This window comes from Anguilla rostrata, chromosome 13, assembly GCF_018555375.3.
Source record: "Anguilla rostrata isolate EN2019 chromosome 13, ASM1855537v3, whole genome shotgun sequence".
Classification (NCBI taxonomy): Eukaryota; Metazoa; Chordata; class Actinopteri; order Anguilliformes; family Anguillidae; genus Anguilla; species Anguilla rostrata.
The window spans coordinates 32,901,126-32,925,906 of record NC_057945.1 but is presented as its reverse complement, the minus strand read 5'-3'; the positions used below and the strand labels follow the sequence as shown (position 1 = coordinate 32,925,906).

At 45.1% G+C, this 24,781-nt stretch overlaps 4 protein-coding genes across 9 annotated transcripts; 3 read left to right on the top strand and 1 right to left on the bottom strand.

Moving 5' to 3' along the window:
* The first annotated feature begins 70 nt into the window (after positions 1-70).
* On the top strand, positions 71-5,215 carry LOC135237090 (cyclin-L2-like). Of its 2 annotated transcripts, XM_064303820.1 has the most exons (10): positions 71-393; positions 604-678; positions 856-965; positions 1,078-1,198; positions 2,399-2,463; positions 3,125-3,224; positions 3,397-3,655; positions 3,823-3,913; positions 4,052-4,093; positions 4,575-5,215. In XM_064303820.1, exons 1-10 carry the CDS (start codon positions 73-75, stop codon positions 4,765-4,767), a joined length of 1,377 nt encoding a protein of 458 aa, XP_064159890.1. In that variant the 5' UTR covers positions 71-72; the 3' UTR covers positions 4,768-5,215. The 2 variants fall into 2 exon arrangements, with proteins under 2 accessions (XP_064159890.1, XP_064159889.1); XM_064303819.1 differs by lacking the exons at positions 4,052-4,093; positions 4,575-5,215 and having other exon boundaries at positions 73-393; positions 3,823-3,991.
* LOC135237092 (olfactory receptor class A-like protein 4) lies at positions 4,878-9,992 on the top strand. 2 transcript variants are annotated; one of them, XM_064303826.1, is made up of 6 exons: positions 4,879-4,895; positions 5,662-5,741; positions 5,900-6,639; positions 7,298-7,561; positions 7,799-8,053; positions 8,384-9,992. In XM_064303826.1, the coding sequence occupies exons 3-6, from the start codon at positions 6,373-6,375 to the stop codon at positions 8,594-8,596; spliced, it is 999 nt and encodes a 332-aa protein (XP_064159896.1). In that variant the 5' UTR covers positions 4,879-4,895; positions 5,662-5,741; positions 5,900-6,372; the 3' UTR covers positions 8,597-9,992. The 2 variants fall into 2 exon arrangements, with proteins under 2 accessions (XP_064159897.1, XP_064159896.1); XM_064303827.1 differs by lacking the exon at positions 5,662-5,741 and having other exon boundaries at positions 4,878-4,895.
* LOC135237091 (olfactory receptor class A-like protein 4) lies at positions 9,820-17,391 on the bottom strand. 4 transcript variants are annotated; one of them, XM_064303825.1, is made up of 8 exons: positions 14,033-14,196; positions 12,845-13,160; positions 12,594-12,742; positions 12,228-12,340; positions 11,774-11,896; positions 11,422-11,560; positions 11,192-11,335; positions 9,820-10,530 (listed from the first exon to the last, which is right to left on the bottom strand). In XM_064303825.1, exons 2-8 carry the CDS (start codon positions 13,048-13,050, stop codon positions 10,364-10,366), a joined length of 1,041 nt encoding a protein of 346 aa, XP_064159895.1. In that variant the 5' UTR covers positions 13,051-13,160; positions 14,033-14,196; the 3' UTR covers positions 9,820-10,363. The 4 variants fall into 4 exon arrangements, with proteins under 4 accessions (XP_064159895.1, XP_064159894.1, XP_064159891.1 ...); XM_064303824.1 differs by having other exon boundaries at positions 9,820-10,534; positions 11,154-11,335; positions 14,033-14,195; XM_064303821.1 differs by lacking the exons at positions 9,820-10,530; positions 11,192-11,335; positions 11,422-11,560; ... (1 more) ...; positions 12,228-12,340; positions 12,594-12,742 and adding an exon at positions 17,005-17,391 and having other exon boundaries at positions 12,895-13,160; positions 14,033-15,437.
* A 2,079-nt stretch (positions 17,392-19,470) lies between these two features.
* fndc10 (fibronectin type III domain containing 10) lies at positions 19,471-22,290 on the top strand. The gene is made up of 2 exons (XM_064305846.1): positions 19,471-19,886; positions 20,129-22,290. Exon 2 carries the CDS (start codon positions 20,384-20,386, stop codon positions 21,527-21,529), a length of 1,146 nt encoding a protein of 381 aa, XP_064161916.1. The 5' UTR covers positions 19,471-19,886; positions 20,129-20,383; the 3' UTR covers positions 21,530-22,290.
* Positions 22,291-24,781: the final 2,491 nt, after the last annotated feature.

Sequence of the window (24,781 nt, the reverse complement as noted above, 5' to 3'; positions counted from 1 at the left end):
CAGGATTGGCTTGGAATGATCTTTTCATAAAACAGCCAATCACAATCGGGTACTTTAAATGGTAACTATCCAATGGAAAAGTGGCACACAGGAAGTAATCGCAGTTACGACGTCTATCCGTTTCCTGGCTGCATGCTGCCGACAGCAGAAGTTATTATTATTATGGCTCCCGGAGAATTAAGGATCCCTACCGAAGCGGAGGATGGTATTCTGATTGGGGATAAGCGTTACTCTGGTGTGGCTTTAACACTGGATAACTGTCTTCTGTCCCCGGAGCGGCTGGAACGAAGTCCCTCGGCAGAGCAGGGACTTCCGCTAGATACGGAGGAGCAGCTCAGGACTCAGGGCTGCGAGTTGATACAGGCCGCGGGGATACTGTTGAGAATGCCGCAGGTCAGTGGACCCATAAAAAAAACTGTTTAGGATGAAGCGACGCACGTGTTAAGAAACATTTAGTATGAGCAATGCTTGTAGAGAAATGGAATGTGCGCAGGAGCAGTTGTGATAGAGTAGCGTGCGCTGTCAAAGAAAGGAAATTGTGGAATAATAGGGAAAGGGAAATCAGTCGCTACATTGTACACCAATTTCTTTATCTCTTTCCAGGTTGCCATGGCAACTGGGCAGATTCTGTTCCAGAGGTTCTTTTATTGCAAGTCCTTCATCAGACATTGTGTGGAGGTGAGGGAACAGATATGTACACACACACACACACACACACACAATGACAGCATTTCAGTCATTGTAGTTTGACTGTATGCCTCTAAAGCTGCTTCAAACCAGCTGTCCTTGTGAATCCTAAACCTCACCCCCCGTCTCTCCACCTGCCCTCACCCTTTGCCTCTTTACCGTTTTAAGACCGTGGCCATGGCCTGCGTCCATCTGGCCTCCAAGATTGAGGAGGAGCCGCGGAGGATCCGGGACGTCCTCAACGTCTTCCACCGCCTGAAACACAACAAGGGGAGCAGGTGAGCTGAGCTGTCCCGCGGGACTGTGTAACCGCTCGACGGTCGACCCTTCCTCCCGTAGCACAGGTTACCGAGCACTGACTCCGCCCTCTCTGCTGTCTATGTCTGCCAGGACGGTCGCGCCCCTCCCGCTGGATGCTAACTACATCAGAATGAAGAGTCAGGTGATCAGCGCCGAGAGAAGGGTCCTGAAGGAGCTGGGCTTCTGTGTGCACGTCAAACACCCGCACAAGGTGAACTCTGCTAACATACCTGAACTCCGCTAACGTACCTGAACTCCACTAACATACCTGAACTCCGCTAACATACCTGAACTCCACTAACATACCTGAACTCCACTAACATACCTGATCTCCACTAACATACCAGATCTCCACTAACATACCTGAACTCCGCTAACATACCTGAATTCCACTAACATACCTGAACTCCACTAACATACCTGAATTCCGCTAACGTACCTGAACTCTGCTAACGTACCTGCCCTTGCCCTTCCTCTGCTTCCTTTTCCTGTCTGTCTTTATAGCTGTGTCTGTAGGGCCCACAATACTTTGCTCTACTTGATATGTCAGTTTGATAATGCCAGTGTAGGGTTATCATGTGCCGGCTAGTCTTACAGTTCAAGATTCCCGGAGAGGAGTGAATGTGTCCTTATGCTAAATGTCAGCATGACAGGGGGGATTAAACTGGTTCATATGACGTTTCATTCTACATAATACACACAATGTTCTTTCACAGTTAGGTGAAATGATCAGAGCCTCAATGTCCAGAGTTCAGCACCGTGTTTAGTTTGCTGATTTTATTTTTAGTTTGCTGATATTGGTGCTTGTCAAAAGGTCCTTGCAACCTACTGTACAAGAGCAATAAAGGAATGTACTACACTTATGAAATGTTTCCAGTGTGAAACATTTGGTTGGCTGGCTTGAATTTTGTTGGTCAATATGAGAGCTATAATTTCATCATCCTGTTAGCTAGCAGAGTTATTATCATTAACAGGTAATACAAAATGTGATGTTGGTTTTATAAAAATTACATGACTTATACTGTATGGAATAACATTTTATCATTTTAAAATGAATGATAAATACTGGTTTAAAATAGTTTGTAATTCTCACACTGCTTCCATGGTGTCACTACAGTAGTGTGACATCATCTCCATACTCCAACAGCCCCTCTGTTAGTTGCTTGGAGACCCCATAAGAAATTAAGCCTTTAGCACATGACTGTTCTAATCAAGGATTCTGACTACGATGCTTTGTGTGGTGTGTAGTTTGACTGTATTTCGGTTCCATCGGTCGCAGTAGCCTGGGAGAGAGAGCATGTAGGGGAAAATGTACAAGTGTTTATGCCAGAGAGGAGCTGCTTCAGCGGTGCTTTCGGCTTTGCTCTTCCCTCCTGCGGCCTCGTTGAGTGACCGTGCCTGCCATTTTCAGATCATTGTGATGTACCTGCAAGTGCTGGAGTGTGAGAAGAACGCTAAGCTGGTGCAGATGGCATGGTGAGATTTTTCTATCGCTCCATTCCTTCGTGTCGCACGTCATTCAGGAAACTTCCGTCTCCCCTTCTCAATAAATAAATCAAATAAAAAATAATATATAAAATATAGGTGGAGTACAGCTTACCAACCGTGTAATGACCTCGTAATGAAAGCAGAAGTGATTGCTGGTGACAGTCGACCTGCCCAATATCAGTGCTCCCCCCCCCCCCACACATTAGTGGTGTGGTGTTATTGGTGTGTTCATCATCTCTAAAAGGAGAATGTACAAGCTTAACATAACTCACTCTGCCTAGAAATGCAGAGCTTCGCTCAGTCCCATAGCTGGCCTAAGGGAAGCTTTGCACTTGTAAGCAGTGACAACATTACACTGCGCTACACTTGCCCATAAACATGCTACCACCCTGGTGGGATTTTAGACGACTGATCAAAATACTTTCTTCACGGTAACTGTAATTAGCATTTTAAATTTATGCAGGTGCGTGGGAAGTCTATTGTTATACCCTTGCTATGCTGCTGAGAGAATTTTATTTATTACTGTCATGTAATTTATTAATTCTGTATAATTATCGTTTTTATGTGCCCCTCTGTAAAACGGATTGCCTGGGTATAAAATAACGTAATGTACTCGCTACTGTATTCTCCCCCCCCCCCCCCTTCCCAGGAATTACATGAATGACAGCCTCCGAACTGATGTGTTCCTGAGGTTCAGCGCAGAGACCGTGGCCTGTGCCTGCATCTACCTGTCTGCCCGCTCCCTCCAGGTAACCCTCCACCTGTGAGACACGCACAGCGGTACTTTCAGGACTCTACACACGCCACACCTGCACACCGCGGTGCCGACGGCGCAGGGCCAGACTGTCAGGGGAGGGATTAGATGCACACGTGGGCCCTCTGTGAAACCCCTCTCTCTGCTTGGGGGCCCCCCCCCCGCAGATCCCGCTGCCTGATCAGCCCCCCTGGTTCTGGCTGTTCGGGGCCACCGAGGAGGAGCTGAGGGAGGTGTGCCACCGCATCCTCAGGCTCTACACCCTGCCCCAGGTGCCCCTGCCCAAACTGCAGCAGCTGGTGGCCGAGTGCCGGCACGTCCTGGACGCCGCCCGCGTGAAGCCCGGACTGGGAGGGGCGCTTCTGTCCATCAACGGCACCCCCACGCTGGACGGCCCCACTAGCTTCTCCCCCACGTCTAAGCCTGGTGAGGATCACCCGAAACCCCCCCCCCCCCCCTAACTCCCCTCGGGTGGCACAATCTCGATGGTCTGCACTGTGCTGACGTTGCAGTCCATCTGGGGCTCCTGATGCTGTTTACATTCATCTGTCCCTCTGTGCCCCCCGCCCCCCCCCCCCCCATTTTTCTCGCAGCGTCTCCGGCAGCCGCCCAGGTGACCCGCACGTCCCCCCTGTCTCAGGTGGCCCTGAAAAAAGCCTGCAGGAAGCTGAGCAACGGGGACGGGTAATACGCCGCCCCCCCAGCGCCAGGGGCCTGTGTTTGGCAGAAGATCTCTTTGAGCAGCACTGCCTCCAGGCTTCATTTTACCAAGTCAAGCCGTTTTAAATCAGTGCCCGTTTCCTTCGTGTCCCCCCAGGCCAGCGGCCGCAGTGACGAGGAAGAGCTGACCGATGCCCGCACACAGCCCGAGCAGGGTGATGGTTACAGTCGCAGTTGAGTGCTGCGGGGTTGTGGGGAGGTTAACGGGCGCGGGGTGGGGGCGAGGGGAGGGTTAACAGGAGCTGAGTGGCTGCGGGGGGAGTCTGGGCGGGAGGGTTAAAGGGCGCAGTGGGGGGAGGGGGGGGTGGGTGCGTGGGCGTGCGGGTGGGCGTGTCTGTCTGACTGATTGACTGCTAGCTGCCGAGTGGCTTGTTTTCCGCTAAAGCACCGTGTCTAGGCGTGCATCTGCCCGCTGATGAACAGTGAATGACCGCAGCGTGCTCTTCCCCTCTCTCTCTTTCCCTCTCTCTCTTTCTGTCTCTCTCTTTCCATCCTCCCCCCTCTCTCTATCTCTCTCTCTGTCTCTCTGTCTCTCTCTTCCCCTCTTTCCCTCTCTCTCTCTCTCTCTCTCTCTCTCTCTCTCTCTTCCTTTCCCTCTCTCTCTCTCTCTCTCTCTCTCTCTCAGGCGCAGTCGCAGCGTCTCCTCTCCCGCTCGCTCCCTCTCTCCCACCCATCGCAGGAAGCAGCCTCCCGTGGGCCGGGAGAGAGAGCGGGAAAAAGAGAGGGAAAGGGAACGACGGCGGGAGAGGGAGCGAGACAGAGAGCGAGAGCGGGACAGAGGGAGGAAAGAGAAATATGCAGCACATAGGAGATTTTAATGATGATGGTGATGGTGATGATGATGACGACGACGATGATGATGATGACGACAACGACAGCGACAAGGACAAAGGAGGAAGCAATCCGAAACTACAGCTGGAAAATATTATGGACCAAACTCCTTCAAGTGAGCCATATCTTGTAGTCCGTTTTATATTGTCATGTTGTCTCAGCTGTTGTGACAGGATAGACTATCACTGGTTACTGGCACAACTGTGAACTGAATAAATATTTTCATTTTTTATGAAATATGTACAATACTGGTCTCCTGGCTACTGGTCGTGAAAGCCACGGATGCCTACTTAAGAAGAGTTTGTTTGGGAGACGGGCCATGGTAGAGCTTTGAACCTTGTTTTTCTTTTTGTATTTTTTTTCTTTTCTTTTTTTTCATTTGGAAAGAAATGTGGGAGTCGGTTTTTTAAAATAAAGAGGATAATTTTTCAATGAGCTGCTTGCTTTACCTTCCTTTTTTCATGTTTGTTTAAGAGTGTGTTATGTGAATGAGAATGAGGTTATTTGGTTATAATGGTTAAGTGCAAACGAGACTGTGAAAGCTCAAAGCTGAGATGGACTGCATCAGGATCCAGCCCCTTTCGCCTGGGTTTGCTTACCTACGGATGAGCCATATCTAGGGTTTCCCAAAACTTAAGGGGTGTCTAGGACATGGGTAGCCAACCCTGGTCCTGGTGAGCCACAGGGTCTGCTGGCTTTTGTTTTCAGCTTGAACACAACAACTACTTAGACCAAAGAAACCTCCGTGTGATGTCAGCAGTACTGCACACCAACGAGGGGCGTGGGACTCATTTGTGTCTCCTCCTCTCAAATTTAAGAGTGACCCTTCAAATGACCACTCTCTTACGTCCACTTAAAATCTGTTGTCTCTAACCCTTCAGGTGTCTTGTTGGTCCCCTGGAGTCAGAGGATGAAGAAGCAAAGAAATTTTTGTGCAGCAATTAATGGTGCTGCTAACGAGGTGTGTCCCAATTAGGGGAACTAATGAATCCTCTGTGTTCCAGTAATGTGCCTAGTCAGCTCCCAGTAGGGATGTCCTTGGTGCCGTGGCTCAACTAATCCCCTTAACCCTTTCCGTCTCTACTCTGGTGCTGTTTGTCATCCTTTTATTTGTTGTAGGTGAATATGCGGCAGCCACAGTTGATCAGGTGACTATGACGGTATTCCTTATTTTAGCCAATGGTTGGATGGAGCCAATCCAGGAGAGGCCAGATTTGTACCACGGGTGTTGTCATGGGGCTCCTCATCTGTTGTGTGTGATAAATGGGCTCATTTGTGTCTCAAGCACCAAAAAAAAAGTAGGCGTGGCCACTGTTTCTGCCATGGAAAACTGTGGCTATAAAGGGATTTTCACACTGACGGCACTGGCACTCTGTTAACGGGGTTTGGAATGAAGGGGAAGCTGGATGACTTGAGGCTATAGACAAGTGGAGCAAGGAGAAGAGGGAAACGTAAACGGAACTAGCACAAAATGTGGGAGCAATAGCTACGGAGCAAGTGACGAGAGTCACAGTCCAAGTAGGCTCAGGCGGTTGCTTAGCAGTGGGCGCCCATTTTGTTCGTTACTTCAGTGCCGGTAGATCCGAAAAACGATGGATGACGAAATGACAACTTTGGAGGAGATCGGAATGGGGCTGCGAGTGAATATTTCCCCGACGCAGACGACATTCTACGTTATGCTGGTCCTTTTCGGGATCTTGGGAAACGGCATGGTGGTCGGCGTGGTCGGAGAAAGCGTCATCCGCGACAGTGGTAGCGGGAAGGGCTCCGATATCATTCTGGTGAACATGGCACTGTCAAATCTGCTGGTGTCACTGATGAGGAACTCGCTCCTGGTGCTGTCTGACTTAGGATTGGAGGTATGACGGTGAGCTACAGGGGCTGGCAGTTCTGGGTAGATTTGGACCTTCCACTTGCAAAGAGCTACATTGAGCTGTGCCATTGAAGAGTAGACTTTTTGGAATGTTCTTTCAAAATTCTAAGCCAGTGTTCTAGAACTCCATTGCTTTCAATTACCAGTAGTGATTGTTCCATCGGTATTAGAATTTTCTGTTAAGCACATTCTAATCACATATTTGTGATCACCTGATTTTGGTTAGTAGACATGGACTGTAGCTCCTCAGTTCCACAGGAACATTACTTCAAAAAACATTTAGATACTGTCATGCACTAGGCCCTGGCAGTGAAAAGTGACTTAGAAAGGTAATACCCCATTATTCTGTGCTTTTTTTCATAATGTTTGTACATTGTAATAAGTGTCATTTACTTGACAATGGTATTGTTAAATAAATTACATAATATCTTCAGCACAGGAACAATTTCCTACCCAGTACTGCAAACTCTGTTCAACTCCCTCTTCCTCTTGTCCTCCATGAATGTGGTACTGCTGTAAGTTTGTGGCATCCCCTCCTCTTCCTCACAAGCCACTGCCATGAGCCCCAGCAACCCCTTTTACTCTCTCATGCTACAGTGATACAACCCTCCGCTCATCTCCCCCCCCTCTCTCTCTCTCTCCAGTTATACTCATCCAAAGAATGGTGCCAGTTATTGATGTGCACCTGGGTATGGCTTCGGTCCGTCAACGTGTGGTCGACTTTTTTCCTCAGCGCTTTCCACCTGCAGACGCTGCGGCGCGTCGCCCCTTCCGGAGGACATTCGTACGGCCCCCGGGGGCCATCCAAGCCCCTATTGCTGGGTTTGGGTTCTATCTGGGCCATCAACCTCCTGTACTCAATCCCTGCTTTTATGTACTCCACTAGTGGTGACAGGAATAGCACTGAGGTGAGTGTTCATAAAAGGTTTGTGCGCCGCTAAGTGCAGAAGACAGAAGTGTCGTTCACCCGTTTCCACATTAGTCCTCTGTGGACATATATTGGTCCTCACTGCATGAGATTGGGGAATATGTTTGCCAAAACTATAACTTTAAATCTTCTTGATTTAAAAAGAAAAAAAAAAAAAAAAAAAGCTGTTTCTTTATTCTCGTTCTTGATCATTCTCGCCCCAATCTGTCCACATGAGACGTTGATGTTGATCAGCAGTACGACGCGCCCCCTGCTGGGCTGTGTGTGGAACTTCCCCTCACCGTACGGTGGCTTGGCTTACGCCACCATTTCCATGGTGATCCACGAGACCTTGCCCATCATCCTCATGTCCATCACTAACCTGGGCTCCCTGTACACGCTCTACGCTCATGGACGGAAGCGCGGCGCCACCCACGTGACACAGAACGCCCCCGTGATTCGCAGGGTCCCAGCCGAGAGGCGAGCTGCCAAGGTGAGCTAAAAAGGGAGAGCGCCAGGTCACATGATCTCTTCTCCAAACCAATTAGATCTTTGTGACTTCAAGGGACCAGTGTCTCAGACTTTAATATTGAAGTTCAGATGTTCTTTACATGAATGACTATACGTGTATAAATTATTCAAAAGACAAAACAAATAAAATAAAAGTAATTATAATTCATTGAAGTGCTATTGGGATTGCAGAATTTGTGTTTGGCAATCTGCACCATATTGGGGAGCCAGTGACACAATATTTCTTGGTAATTTTTCATAAATATTTAGTTTTACTGTTGAGTATCTTCAATGCATCTCTCCTATTATACAGGTGATTCTGGCTCTAATCATGTTGTTCATTGTATCCTGGGGGACCAGCATCATCTCCGTTAACTACTTCAATTATAACCGTGGATCCTCCGCAGAGTTTCTCCTGGTCGTGGCACGCTTCGCCAACACGGCCTTCATTGCCCTGTCTCCCATGGTGCTGGCGATTGGCCACCGTCGCCTCAGGGCTTTCATCAGGTCTGTCATAGTTCACTGACAGTTGGGCTGTATGACCACAGAGTGGGATAAAAAAATAAAAAAAAAGATCGTTCTGATGACACCCGGTGAGGATCCAATAAAAGCACCGCCAATACTCCCAACTCGAACTGGAGTTTCTGAAAGGGCCAAACTCTCCAAAACGAAATGCATTTACGGTATGATTTCAATACTTGATTTTCTTTTGAACTTTTGGAAGTGCCGAAGTATTTGGAGCGTTTTCAAATGTCCTATATTGTAATGCAGGAGGTATAGGTAAGGGTAGAAGCATGACTGAAAAATCACCCTGGAAAATCAAGCCAAAACATCAACCTTCAGAAATTCTCTTCACAGAAAATATAATATATATATATAATTTAATTTAAAGCATATAAAGAAATATTTAAAAATATCTTGTTCTTTTGCCCTTTTCCCCTCTTCATCAGTTTGATATTCATCACTAAAAAGTCCAGTAACTCTTGACTAAAAAAAACTAATTCCAAAAGGTCAATATGGCTGGCAGCCACTCCTGAACTGGGTTAGCCACATTTGCTAATCCAAGCACGCTGGGAGAAGGGGTGGAATTTACATGCTAGATATCAGAATAGAATAATGGTTTTTAATGGCGTGGTTGTCTTCAAAGCAGCTGATTGAATCTAGTTTATGCAGTTTAAATAAAAGGGCCCTTTGGACAGATCGTAGGGATGTCCTCAGGATGCTGATGTGTCAGTGTGAGGCTAAGACAGACCTTCGGTAACATACCTGTGTGTGTGTGTGTGTGGCTACATACAAGTGATTACCTGCTTTTAATGTCCAAGGACGTACAACCAACCGTGGAGGGCAAAGGAAACAGATCACAACTGGCTGTAATGGATAAGTTTAAATATTATATAGTCTTTTTTGCCAGTGAGTTCAGTTTACATATTTAGCTTGCTTCGGCCTATCTATGTAATCATAAGTTCATTAATTTTGACTTGAATGTAGACATATTCATAAACATCTTATAGTTTTTTTCTGAAGAATAAATGGTTAAATACTTCCACTGACCACTCCAAGTGTGTCTGAAATGCTGAACTTCTCTTAACCAAAGATAGCACAACCTCATTTAAAATACCCTGATCAACAGGCAGATATGAAGCAGCAGAACAGACTATTACTTAAAACTGTAGATATTTCATACAGCCCTGGAATTGGGTAGCTATTTGGCAAATAATAATGTAATACAAAACACAGAAAACAAAAATATTTCACAGCTATAATAATTTATTACTTGGGGAATATCATTAATATCTCATTTAAAAAATATACCTTTTGTCTTTCTGTGCAAATGAAAATTGTCCTGCAGTTTCTGTCCCAAAGCAACATGCAGATTGTTCACCTTCAAAGAGGGAATAACCTCTGAATATTCTTCGCAAAAATCATAGAGAACAGCAGAACACCGCTTTCATTAAATGAAGCTAAAAGCGTCTTCTCCTGGTACTTTATACATTAATGTGCATCCTGTTTTCATACCACATACTTTCCAACAATGAAATCTCAAGGCCAAAGCCCCAGACATTTCAGAGCAAGTGTGTCTGCCTGTGTATGTCTGTCAAACAGCTTGGTGGAAATATTTCACCCTCTTAAACTGAACAGCCGAGGAATCCTGCACATGCATCGCGGAACGTACTCTGTGAATCCCCCGGTCCTGCCCGCACAGGTTTGCAGAAACTCCGTTAGCAGCACAGGCGAGTCCTAACCCAGCCATTTGGCGGCTAGCACTCTGGAATGGCGCATGCTCAGGGCCGCTCTAGATGCTGAGCTTGTTGAAGGCCGGTACCAAATTAACCGGTTCCGACTGGTTCTGGTTCTGGTCCTGTGGAGCCCTGCTCGGCTGGGCCTTCAGTCTTTGCCTTTCCTCTTGCCTCTTCTTCTTCTCCTTCTCCAGCCACAGCGGCTCCTTCCTCTCTTTACCTGCTACCTGGGACAGGAGGAAGACAGTCAATACAAAAATAAAACACTGAAATAAGTGAATCAGTATATGTAAATGTATTAAATTATACAGATTTTACAACTTCTCGTATTTGTGTGTGTGCGTGTATATACATATGTAAGGTGTAATTAACTGTAAGCCTCTAAAAATGAGTGATATTACAACATCAAATTTTTGTCTGACGTCTTTTTATACATTTTCCCTGCCAAGTAGGATGTGAGACTCTTAGATCTCAGCTTAGGTATAAACACAGCTATCAAAATCACCTTATGTTTATATATTAAATGCTTGTTGCTCAATAACAATTAGTTTGTGTCTCATTATTTTTTCCCAGTTTATTTTAATTGATGGTGTTTGACACATAGCAGCCATAAAGTTTTTTTAAATTTTTTTAGTTTAAACCAGTGGCAGCTTGTTTCCTGGAGGGCTGGTGCATATGCAGGGTTTTGCTTCCAGCAATTACCCTGGCTCAATTATCTAATTAGCTACACAGATATACCAGCACTGGTTCACTCCTAGGTTAGACCACAGTAAAAATTGTATTGCAGGCATACAAGAACAGTCCTCAACAGTCCGTAATACGAGCATATCTGAAGTCCATATGTACTTTAGTTCCGTGTGTGGTGCAGTAGTCCGCAGGCTTGCCGTCACTGTAGTCTGTTGATGTGACGGGGCCAAAGATGCGCGTGCCCGTTCCTGACTTCGCCCACAGGGCGGCGCAGGACACAGTCGGCGCCTCAGTTCCCTCCCCCTCCACCGCCCCGAGCTGCCGACTGGTCTCCGCTTGACCTGCAGGAAGCAGCACAGAATTAATAAACGACGCTCTACGACAGTCACGCACACACAGATCCAGGGATGTGGTCAAGGTGCCTGACCAGATGGACTCTGGGACACAAGCCGGTGCAGGATCAAATCCTCGTCATCGGAACGGGTGGGCGGGGAAGCGTTCTGCCTGTACCTCTGCCTGTCTCCTGGCTGCCGGGACGCACACTGACCCCTTGTGTGGCTCAGGTTCTGGGAGATTTTAAATGAAGGGAAAGAAAACAGCGCGACAAACAGTCAGGGCCGTTTGCAGCCAACCACAACTAATATACAAAATCAGTTCAGAAGGTGAGAGAAGAGTTTGTGATAAACCTGGACTTTACGAGTTGGAATAAAAATACTGCAACGTAAAAGTTCTCAAAATGGGGAGAAAAAAAATCAGAAGAGCTCTGAAGACCTCCAAACCTCAATGCGCAGAAGGGCGGGGCTCTCAGAGTTGTCACCAATTGGCCGCACGCTGTCGTAATGGTCACCATAGCGATAGGCAATATGAAGCTCTGGAGCCACAGGTTTATCTGAGCCATTTATCTGAAAGCAGGAGATTGGCAAAAACAAAAGCACATTTGGACCATTCAATGCACATAGCTGGCTTTGATTTCAACCTTACTGTTCTGACTGTAGAGATTATGTACCAGCAAGCCATTCTGGATAGGATTCTGCTAAATTAATATAATGTAAACAAGAGAAAGAATACAGTGTAAACACATAAACTGATCAATGGTATGTTTTCATTGTCGTGATAAAATCTCCTGTCAAGGCAAATATGAAATGCGGAAATGAAAAAAACAACTGACACGGCACGCAAACTGTGACAAATGACGGGAATTGAGAAGAATGGGAAATGCCCGGGCGCAGTCACCTCCCACATGGGCGTGTTGAGCTGGTGGATGATGATGCGCAGCTGGTGTCTGCGAGCGAACGCCACGATCGCATCGTTTCCTGCGAAGGTGCCCGGCTGAGACAGGTTCGACACTGCAGAGAGGGAAACAGGCAGAATGAAAGAAGAAACCTTGAATTCGTTTTTTTTTGCAGCCCCAACCCCATCCCCGTAACTCTCCCTTCTCCTTTCCCCTCTACCTTTCACGCTACCCTCAAAACAGGCCCTTTATTTGAGCTTAAATGGATCCATTTAGTAAATTCTAGAAATGAGAACATCTATACTCTCCTTCCTCTCTCTTATTTTCATCCCTCTCTTTCACCCCCAACCTCCACCCCTCTCCCTTACAGTACTCTGTGAAGGGAATATCATCCTCTACAAAGGGCTCAAAGTCCAGCCGGTGAGCTTGCATGTACTGTACAGTCTCCTGACGCAGCTGCAGGTGTCCCCTGGAGTGGCCTTCCAGTTGATCCCCCAGGGCTCGGAACAGGCAGTTCCTGAGGGTGGACAAAAAGGGGAGAGAGGAGTGTACAATAATAAAGCGTGACACAAGCGCGGGGGGCAGAGCAGAACACTGACACTCTTACTTAACCTCTCACCCGTCTCCGGGCACCTCCCTCAGTTTGAGTCCCAGGGCTTGCAGCTGATTGGTGAGGCTTATGGATTCATCGCCCGTTTCGTCGCCCTGAGGGCGATTCTTCCAGTCGTTAGCCAAAGCACTGCGAGCGGTCTGCTCGTCCCGCTTGCCCTCCACATCGCTCTTCTTCTGCGCCAGCTTTCCCGGCTGCTTCCTGGACATGGACATGCACTGACTGGCTGATTCACTAACAGACCATTTACAAGGAACACAACCCAGTGCACTCACTGACTCACTCACTCACACACACGCTCTTATGATGACTGTAAAGAAAAGACCTGATAGTACAGTGGGTTCAGAGAGAGAAAGAAAGAAAGAGAAGGGATGGACAGTTACACAGACCACAACAGTAAGTGGTAACAGAAACAATGTCAGTCTTCAATATAAAACTATTTAATTAAAATGTGATTATTTGTGGACAAATATACAAGTTCGACTGCCTGCCTAATTAAACTTAGATACATAATGCATGTATTTACATCACACGCATAAGTTAAAAGCCAGTTTCACATTCGCAGTGGGCTCACACGAATCATAAGGATTAATTTATATATGGACGCGAATGTGCGAACCCTAACGTAATCCGAAACCCGGGGACCAGAACACCTTCCTACACCTCACAAAATGAAATAACACTTGCATCCTAGTAACAGCGGACAGAAGATATACTACGGTAGCAATATTCAGTATAATTAAGAGGCGAACAAGCAAAATTACGCTACGTAAAGAACCAGACTAGCCTAGGTGAATTCAAGTCTGCATGATCTAGTTAGAGTTAGACAATATGATAATGAGTAGCCTACCTAACCCTAGGTATAGACTAACACACTTGCCGGCTAATGAGTTGTTGTAAATAGCTAGCAATCGTAAGCTAAACGTTAGCTAGCTCTAACTAAATATATATAATTATGCTAGCTTTTAACAGCAACCGTTAGTAACTACCAACTTCCATACTTTACATGGATTACGGTTAGCTAACTACACATCGTATATTTTGTACTGTAGCTGCAGATAGCTGTTACGTTTGCTAGTTTAACGTAGAGCTAGCTAGCTACTGCAGGTCGTTTGATGTTGCTAAGGTATCAAGGTAGCTAGCAACTCTAATAATCTAACGTTGTGTAAACTTGCCAAGGTAAAGTAGACACAGTACCTTTCTCTTGGTGTCGGTGCTAATGATAGTGGTATTAAAACGGCTAATAATATTACAGAAATCCATAAATAAACTTAGCAACCGAATTCTGATAACCGAGTTTGTTTGTCCATCAGTTTCTCTCAAGTGCTGTCAAAAGCTAGAGCCCGGCACCGCTTCCGGGATACGGCAGCCTACTTCAACCAAAGTTATTTCTCTATTTTATTCAATAAAGTTCACTTATTTTTGTTACCCTTCAAGACATATGTTCACATTTTCCAATATAATGAAAACACAGAGATATTAGAGTTTAATTGATTTAGGTAGAATTTATTCGTTTTAGTTTGAAATCCATATGTAACAGTGCTCATACACACATGCATGTTATTAACTATTTTGCTGCCTTTTCCTCAACTTTTATGATTCTGTCTGCTCCCTTCCCAATCACTGTGTCTTTCTTAAGTCCATCTGTTCTTCCCCGTTTCGACGTCTTGTCATTAGCCTCCGAGACTTTCTTCTCGGAACCTGCTTCCTGAGTCTTCTTCACACGGACCACCCTGAGGATCATGGTGTAAATTTTCCTCCTCAGTTTCCCGTGGCCTAACGCCACCACCAAGGGGCTGAAACCCACAAAAAGGGAGGCAGAGAAGTGGGACACAGTCAGCAGGCCCTCCGCGTGGCGACCCCCGTTGTGATTGTAGTACGTCACCGCTGCCACCTGCAGCACCCAGCAGACCACGAACAGGGAGACGAGGGATATTATCACGTGGCCGGCTTTGCGCTCGCTGGCCACGTGCTTGTCCAGTTCCCCGTGCGTCCCACTGGCCTCGCTGTTGGACGTGACGGCACGGATGTGCTTGCCCAGTGCGTGAAGCGTGACCAGGTTGGTACCCACCATGAGCACCAGAGGAGCCACCTCGTTTAAGGCCAGGGAGGTGGAGGCGAAGGCCGCGCCCTGCTCCACAGTGGGGAACTCCCACACGCAGCCCAGCAAAGGGCGGGTGGTGCAGCTGATCACCATGAGCTCTACCGTGGCGTTGCCGTGAACGTGTGTGGTGTAGACCAGCGCCGGGAGGGAGAATACTAAGTTGGCCCCCCAGACGAACCCCAGGACCACCCAAACGCGATGCCGCTCCCGCTGCTGAGCCAGGGGGCCCATCGCAACGTGCTGCCTCCGCAGGGTGATGCAGTGGAAGGCGCTGAGAGCCAGGGTGACCCAGCAGCCCACTCCGCGCCACCACACCCACAGCAGCATGAAGACGCGGCACCAGCCCGGTGACAGGGTCACCCTCAGGCCCAGGTCCGACACAAAGATGGGCACCGTGCGGAAGAGTGAGGTCAGCAGGTTGGCGAGGCACAAATTCGCCAGGATGGCGTCAGACGGGGGCAGGCGCCGAGAAGGACTTTCCAGAGCTGACTGAAACACCTGGGGGGGGGGGGCACAATGACACAAAGGAGCACAATGACACTCAACTGCAAATGCTTTACACACAGAAGAAGGGTATGGGATGGGGTATTGGTGGGTAGTTAAGAGTTCTCTTCACAGGTAGGACATTCAGCGGAGTAAGACTCCCAGAGAGGGGGTAAGTCAACCCAAAGGGCAGTTACGGACTGAGAAAGATCTGACCATCAAATAAAGGTCAGCAAGCAGAAGGCCATAACAGAGAGTCTGCTTAAATATGCAGCATACAAAATTTTAACAGAACGCACTGTTCCACAAAAATGCCTGTAGCAATGCTTAAAGGCAAAGAAACTGTGTACCCTGTAAATGCTTGTTTTCACCTCTCTCAAGGTGTTTTCATTTCAGGTACTAAACCATGAAATTACATACAATGAGCATCCCACCTTGGAGCATTTCAAGTTATTCCCTAAAATAACCAAAGATTATTCTGGGTGTTGTTTCTTGAGTTAAATTGCCCTTAGCTGAGTGCGAAATAAGAAAACATGTATGTGGCAGATTAGATGGAGAAAACTGGCATAAAGAGATCGAAATGTTTTGGGTCTCTCTGAGTCATTACAGGAAACGTTACAATTGAACAAACAGTTCATAATTTTTCCAATTCAGTTTTGATAAACTCGTTGTTACCCCACATCTTATTGGAGTGGATGGAGAATTTGTAATAGGAAATTCAAGAACTCAGAAGGCACAAAACTTGGTTCAGGCTGTGAAACCAGACTGATATGCTGTAAAAGGAGAAAGGAGTTTTTAAATGTGTTAGGTGGTGTTAAAGACTTCAAGTGTTTTAAGAGTGTTATGTTTTAAATCATAGAAGATATTTGTCTTGGCAAAAAGTCAAATTAGAAAGGGATACATAATACATAAGGGGTACATAAGAAAGGCAGTGCAACATCACAGTAATTAAAGCAAGGGATGGCTAGAGACTTTGAGTATTGTTTATGTAGAATACCTGAGAACATGGACAACTTCTATTTATAATGGCAATTTATAAGCAGGCAGGTAGAGTGAGCCAGTAAGTATGTGCTGAGAGAAGAGAGCGGGGTCTGATCCCTACCGGTCTAACTGAAAGAGAAGAGAATGAAAACTGTGGGTATTCTTCAACTTACAAATAACAAATTGATAAGAGTTGCACTTCATTATGTACATTCTATTTATACTGTAATAATATTATGATATTATTACAGTATATTACACTACGGTATTATCATCAATATCAGTGGGTGTTCCCAAGCGCATTGTACCATCTGTATGTGTTCTGCTGTGTTCCTCCCTTGTTTTACTAGTGGTTTGTGAGTGTGTTTCATGGTTTCAGAAAGTACCAACCAGGTAAATTACATGGCACTTGTGTAGCTCCACATATACTATGAACAGCATGCATATTTATGTAGCATATAAAAATTAAATCATAAATGACATAAACAAAAGGCTATTTTTGTTTTGAGTTTTGATGATATGCACAGAAAATACACCTTGACACAGTTTGGAATTCGGCTACTAATGAAAAGCCTAAATTTTCCATATCTGTAAGTCTTACCGCATGGATGACCAGAATATTTCCCAAAATCCCAGTGAACACCAAGACCCCAAAGAGAATGGCCTCGACAGTCAGGTCTGACATCTCTCAATCCCGCCGGGGTTGCAGCGGGGCCAGGAACGGATCGCTTTTGCCCGCAGGTCATCGTGTGTGTGAACTGTCTCTCGGTCTGTGGATCCACGGCATGGCCCTTCTTGTCAGCCTCTTTATCAGCTTGTCTGCGCACTGAGGTCTCTCTCGCTGTCCTTCCTGTATTGCTCCATTTTATCATCCACCCCCCTCTTTGTGAAGGCATTGCACCCCACTGCTGATTTGCATTCTCTTTAGGTCCATTTCTCCCCGAAATTGGTTACCTGGCAACCCCTCAGCCACTTGTCCAACTATACACTATTTCCGCACTGATGACTGCACAGGGACATTTTGGCTGCCTGGTCGGGGCCACGTTATCAGCTCAGTAAACATTATCATTGCAGCTGCCCTTATTGCCATTTGATATTAATCTTCCATTGAGTTGAATGTAATGACAAAATCAAACCAATAGCCAGCTCCAACTGTCAGCGCCTGAAAAATACTACCAAAGGGTTTTAAATAGGGTAATATCAATATGAACTCAAAAATGGCTTATCACAGTAACAAGTAATTTCCAAAGTACTGTATATTTTTTAAAAATCCCATACGTCTGAATGATTTCTTTAGATGAATGTTAACACATTATTGTTATGTTTCATTATGGACCATCCGCCTCATCAAGCAGAGTGTGAATAAAGAAGAACTATCAATTTATCCTTTATAAGCACGGCCCTGTCCTATCTCCATATATAGCATAGTTGTATTTTAAGTATGAACAGTATTTTCTACACATATGCGTAGATGTATGCTAATTATGGAGGTATATGTTTGGTCAGGGCAGACTGATACTATACCTGTGATATCCCTCCCCTTTCACATCTTTTCCTCTCCTTGTCGGGAGAGTAGAGGACGCCTGTTTTCTCAAACCCTTGTCATTGCCTCTTAAACTCTGCTTCCAGCTGATCGATTCATTATGAATAAGGGAAAGGATGGATCAATGAGGTGCATCAGCAGTCCTGTTAATTAGGATTCCTGAGAGTCTTATTAAATCCTTCCATTAACTCAGCACTTTCTGATAATGACGAAGATATCTGACTAATGTCCGTGTGCTTGTTTGCTGGGTTGTTAACCCGCTGGGAACTATGGTAATCGCAATTTATCTGGGAATGATAGTAGCGTTTAGTCAATAAATAAAAGGATGAAGCCTACGACCGGCTCTGTGCCATATTGTGGGTTTGGCCTGCTTTGTTAATCTTTTTTTTAAATTAACGAAAGCTGAATGAAACATTCATGGCCATACAGTTTGCTCTTTCTTAGTTTTTATGTTTATGTTAATGTGCACTTTAATTTCAGATCTGACATGGATTACTCATCTTGTCTGTTTTGACTTCACAATTTATTTATCAATTATTTGTATTGATCTATCTATCTAGATTATCTATATGAACACATTCATATGGACAGCATCCATTATTTACAATTCACATGGATTTATTCAAAATAAAACAAGAAAAATAAGGGGTCTGAAATAAATAGAAAAAAAATTACTCCAAGCTTGGATGAGGCTTCTGATGAATTAATTCTGATAATAAATAACCAACAATACAAATGCATACACTGTAGATATGATGTATAGTAAATACAAAGTGCTGTAATCACAGTCAATCTACCAGTGGCAGACACACACACACATGTTTGGGCTACATGATATAAATCATTATTCTAATTAGCTTGCTGGGAAGCCAGTTACGGTAACTGCATATGTATACATCATGCTGTGTCATTCCCAGTCTTTCACACATAATTCACAAGCTGGACGATTCAGTCCTGTTTTTCCCCCATACGACTCAAGGAAGCAGCACAATTCAACTGGATGTTCCCAGGACCCCGTACCCTAGGAGGTAGCTTCTGTCATCTGTCATGTTATTTCTCTTTTCAAGGCTTACTACTCTACGCTATGAAAATTTAATGAAATATTGGTGAAATGGTGCTTGGCATAGATTTTGGCCTGCAATCCCTTATTAAAAAGCATTACTCAAATATAAACCCTGCCAAGAGTTGACACAACTGTTCACAGATTAGTCTGTCCAATTTTATTCCAAGAAAATAAGCACTGTCACTACCTCCTCTGTAATGAGTTCATGAAGTTTAACTCAGATATTGAGTTCTTGTTTCAAGTAGCAATTTTATCCTTAGGCCGATGTGATACTTTTTCCCAGCATGTACAATCTGTCAGACTGAGCAAATGTATTGTACATAGCCTGATACATAAACAGGACAATCAAACTGCTGTATTGCCTCTAACACTGGGCCTATAAGGCCTGCATGTTCTGACCCAAATCTACTTCTTTAGGTGTCACTATTTCGCAGTTTTCTCTAAATAGCGCATGACTCATTATGTGCCGACGAGGGAACTGACTGTCGAAATTATACGGCCGTTCTATCAATAGTTGTGCGCACAAGAGTAGAAATCTGTATTCGCCTTTGTTGGACGTGATGAATGTCTTGCAGTCCCATCACACAGAAATGGTCAATAACGGTACTTGAGGAGACTGACGTCATTGTGGCGGCACACAGTTGCAGAGATGAAGGGCAGCACCGCAGGGGAGAAGCGAGGAGACAGCGGAGGGAGAGTGGAGAGGAAAAGCGAGAGGGGAGAAGAGCGGCATGACTCATGTAATTGACTGTTGATGACTTCAAACATTGAGACACTTCATGTACAGATACAGGCACGCATTCTCCCACGACAGCCATCCGAAGCAACCAGGCAGAAAGACGAGCGCTAAAAAAACTCGCGCATCTCCGCGAGACACGTAAGCCGATAAAATGTTATTCTGATTAATTGAGCAATCGTGGAATAGTATTTGTGACGCTTGTCGTATTCGAAGTGTTTTTGTTTTTCTGTTTTGTCTTGAGGATCGTGGTCGAGAAGGGGCTTGCACCATCTGTAATGACTCGATTTGCAGCTGTTCTTGGCTGGACGTGTTGAAAAGTATGGAACCGGGTATTTACAGGATTATGTGGCATTGTTGAAATCTGGTTATTTTTTTCCCAGGTGAGAGTGCTCGGGTACTTGTAAAGGATTTTGTATGTGTCCGATATTGTCGCTGCGAGCCGTTTCGCTGCTGGGGGAGGATGTGTTTCCGGGACTTCTCAGTTATAGCGCTTAACCGTGTAAGGATGTGCTACAGCAGTCACGCTCGTGCCTCTATGTCCGTCTCCCTCCATCCGCATCCCCGGCGACTCTGACGGCGCTGCCTGAATATTTTATACGCTGCATGCGGCCAGTAGGTCGCTAGGAGGTGGCGCAATGCCAGGCCAGCTGCGCACGGCTGTACTCGCATATGCTGCACTGTTTCTGGGCTCGTGTCAGGACTGTGCAGGACTCCACGGCAGGACCCGAGGGGACCACGATGCGCAGTCTTCCTCACTATCATCACCTGGTGGAGTGGGACAGCCTGTAGGAGTGTCCCGAGGCCCCCAAAACTACCGCTCAAATCATAGTAAAGACATTAACGATGACATTAATTCTGGCCCAACTGTGCCAAACTACCAGGGAAACCTCAGCTACCCCAGAGCCACAAACAATAACAACAACACCAGCACCAGCAGCGATGGCTCTGCAACTGTGAAAAGACCAAGCTTCACTGTTAGCGGCGAGGACCAGGGTGCGGACAGTGGGGCAACTCTGGTCTGTGCCTACAGGGTTTTGGAGACCGGAGGCGGGGACAAGCTGTGCTTCCGGGCCACACAGCACAGCTTTGCGTGCCAGAGCGGGGAGTGTCAGAAGGTGAGGTCTCCAGGGGGCCAGCTGGTGGCCAACGTGCTGTCCAACGGCAGCGTGCTAATGCAGTGGGGGCACGGGAAAGGACAGAAACGTGAGCGGGCGCAGGATGGGCCAAGAGGAGGGCGGGTTTCGTGGGCCGCAGAGGAGCAGGCAGGCGTACTGAATGCGCCCGGTACAGAAGCTCCAGGAGAAACGGCGGAGTTTGGGGCAGGCAAGAAGAAGAGCCCTTTTGCTACGGGCAGAGCAGGGCCCAGAGGACGTGTCCAGCAGGGCGGGTTCGGGCTGAGCTGCTGGTGGAATGGCAGCTACACGCAGTTCGAATGCGCCGGCGTGCTTCTGGGGGCCAGCTGCAGGGATTACTTGCTGAGCGAGCTGCACGAGAACGTCCCGTACCGGATCTGTCTGCGTCCCCTTCTGCGTCAGCCCCTCCCTGGCAGCGGTGACCATGGCGACGACCCTGGGGAATGCGTGGAGTTCACCGTCTCGCCCTCGGGGATGCAGGACATTGTGATCGCCATGACGACTGTAGGAGGGGCCATCTGTGTGATGCTGGTCATCATCTGTCTGCTGGTCGCTTATATCACAGAAAATATCATGAGCCCTGCTACACAGCACGCTCACACTGCTCCACGCTCTCAGCTCTCTGCACATACACACTCCCATCTCTGAGAGAGTCATCTCACACACAAACACAGACCACTCAAAACTGTACATCTTCTGAGAAAATAAAGAGCAAAACCACACACCTCAGACATGATTTTACAGACACACACATACTCACACACACACACACCTCCGAGACTACTGTTCTGCCCAGGACTTTATTCTGTGGGTGTGCATATTTGTGTGTGTTTGTTTTTTCACTGTGTTTACATCTCAGTCAAACAGGCTGTTTCCCGATGTTAACTGTAATATGATACTGTGTCAGATATGGTAGATGGACACATTAGAACTTAGATGGAAACATAACTTAGAGTGGCAGAGAAATATATAAGTGTATAGATTTTAATAATGACTTAAAAGAATCTGTGAATATAGACTGATATAGAAGTTGTGCTGATATGTTAGCTAGCACCGTAGGTCAATCTCATAACAGACCCTGTACTTTTATGAGTTTAGTTATGATTAGCTCCCATTGGTTCTGAGAAGTATAGGTAGAGTAGGTTCTTAGGCATTTATTTACACTAGAAGTAGGTCTGGAACAATCCTATACTTTAATATTAGCACCCAAAACTAGACCGTCCAAATAATCTTAAAAGCAGATTAAGACAAGCTGAATGGAAACAGTGTAGGCAAAACCTTACTTTTCATGACAGTTATACTTGTACACTGCTGTATGTATCCTGGTTGGTTTGTAGTCTGTGCAATACTGTTCTATACTTCTGTATACTGAACACCTTTCACACCAAATAAAAGTTACAGAGAAAAAGGTTTTTTTTGTTGTGTGCTGGCACTGCAGCAATATGCTGGAATGTTTGATTTTCACTTTTGTCTCTAGATTGAACACATTTTCATTTTTAACATAACATAACGACGAGAACAGGCCATTCAGCCCAACAATGCTCACCTGACTAAATTGTACCTAGTGCACTGATTACCTACAGGCTAGATAGTATCTAACACCATATCAAGCCTGGTCTTGAAAATCCCCAGAGTTTCTGCCTCTACTACGTGACCTGGCAGGCTATTCCACACATTGACTATTCTCTGCGTAAAAAAATTCTTCCTAATGTCAGAATTTACCTTTTGCTAATTTCTATTTATGTTCCCTTGTTCTACTAACAGAACTCAACCTTAAGAATGTCTTGTAAAATGTAAAGATCACTTGCATTGAGTATAAGAGATTTAAGAGTTAGTGATGACACAATTTAAAAATACAGCACATTTTAGTCAATATTAACAACAAAAACAATTCCTACCAGGTACATTATCCAGACTAAATCCCAATTTTCTAAGTCTTACATTTGTCTTTATGTATAACAGATAGTGTATTTTTTGGGGGGTAATTTGACCACTTGTTCAATACAATAGACCTGAAACAATTGCCATAATTTTCTGTGTTAGCAATGGATGCCATATTATTAACAAATAAAAAATGCAATGAATACATTGCTGACTTAAATTAATAGTTTAGATTTGGATGTTTTTTGTGGATGTTTTTATATTCCATTTTGTTTCAGGATTCACAGCATGATCCAAGGCCTGAATTTATCTGAAGAGAACAGAAACAGCCTTATATTCCCTGTTGCTTTGAGACACAAAGCACAGGCTATGTTGTATAACTGGTAGCATTTACAGCCTACAGCCATGAACAATGATGAGACAGCTGCAGCAATCAGGAGGAAAGAGTGGGAGAACATGCACTGTGCATCTGTCCCACAATCTGAATCAGCTGTAACCAGAAAAATTCATGATACAGGGACAGAACTATGAAACATGGCTGTGTGGGGTCTGTTAAATTGTCAAAAATTGAACAGACTATGCGTTTACAATTGTGAACTATATGAAGACCGTACTTATTGTACATTGCTTTGGATAAAAGCATCTGCCAAATAAATGTAATATAATGTAATGTCATGCACAGAACCTAACAACCATTCTTAGTAAGCATGATTTTCTATTGGGATACTTTGCAGAAGAAAGATGTTTACAAGCAGAAAGTATCTAACTATGAAGGACCATACCCAGCGCTTTCCTTGCTCAAGAGTTGGACTGAGAAACCATGGAACTGAGGACACTGTTATAACTGTGGAAAAAAAAATAGCACTTAGATGTTCACACAGATTCCAGTCTTTCAATTTATTTAGTCCTCTGCCTACCTATGAAGATGGACCAGAAGTGTCCTTTGAACATATAGTGTTAAAATATTAAATACTGGTTCTGTTCACATGATAGAGTACCGCAAACATCACTCATTTTTCTCTGTTTCAGAGCCACTTACAAGTTCCAATGGCAGTGACGTAAGATCCCAGCCCTCAGCCACCCTATGTATGCTGGTTTTCATTTCAACCATTATTACAATTGCATAATTCAAGCAAGATCACATTATGTCAGAAATAGCAAGTGCTATATGTGCTATATAGCAAATGATTTCTTTATAAATTAGTTGCATTAGTTCCTTAGTGTTGATATTTTTTAAACTATATAACATTACAAATTCTGCCATTTTTGTACTTATATTCAGATGAGCAACCTAAAAAGGATTATTATGCTGTAAATATAGCTGCTCTAAAATATGTAAATCCAGTAAAATATCATGTTTGCTTGTCTTCTCTTCTATTTTGTATTGTTATATTCATGTCCTTGATTTTTTGGTCTTAACCAGAGACTCAAGACTCATTTTAGTTTCCGTAAACATATGTGGCTCTGGCTGATAAGTGTGATAAGTTGCATAAGTGTTCACTTTTTTGTATGACTGCAAAAAGTCCATCAAAGCGCAATATACAGGCTTCATAGATAAGATCTATAATAAATAAAATACTGTATACTTCAGTCATGACATAGTATAGCATTCAGAGGATATTTGGCCCGATTTGTATAAATATTGCACATAATTTTGAGTGTAATTGCTTTTAAAAATAGACGTTTCCAAATAATACTCGAGCGCTGACATACAAATGCGCCATTTGAGGAATTTAATGTACTTTGTGACGTGACGTGTATACTGTGGTAAACATGAAAAAGACATGTTTATCCTCACCAGCACCGAATTCCTGGTGAAGCCTGCTGGGCCAATCACCGAATTTTGGTGAAGCTTTGAGCCAATCACAGCCAAACACGTTGAATATATGTGTTATTTTAAAATAAATTAACCAGACAGTAGAGGAAAACAAGAGGCCTTTGCTGGGATTGGTCTTCGTTGTGCTTACATCCCTGCAAAGCCCTGCCCCTCTTTGTGAGCGACGTTTGTCCTTAAATACC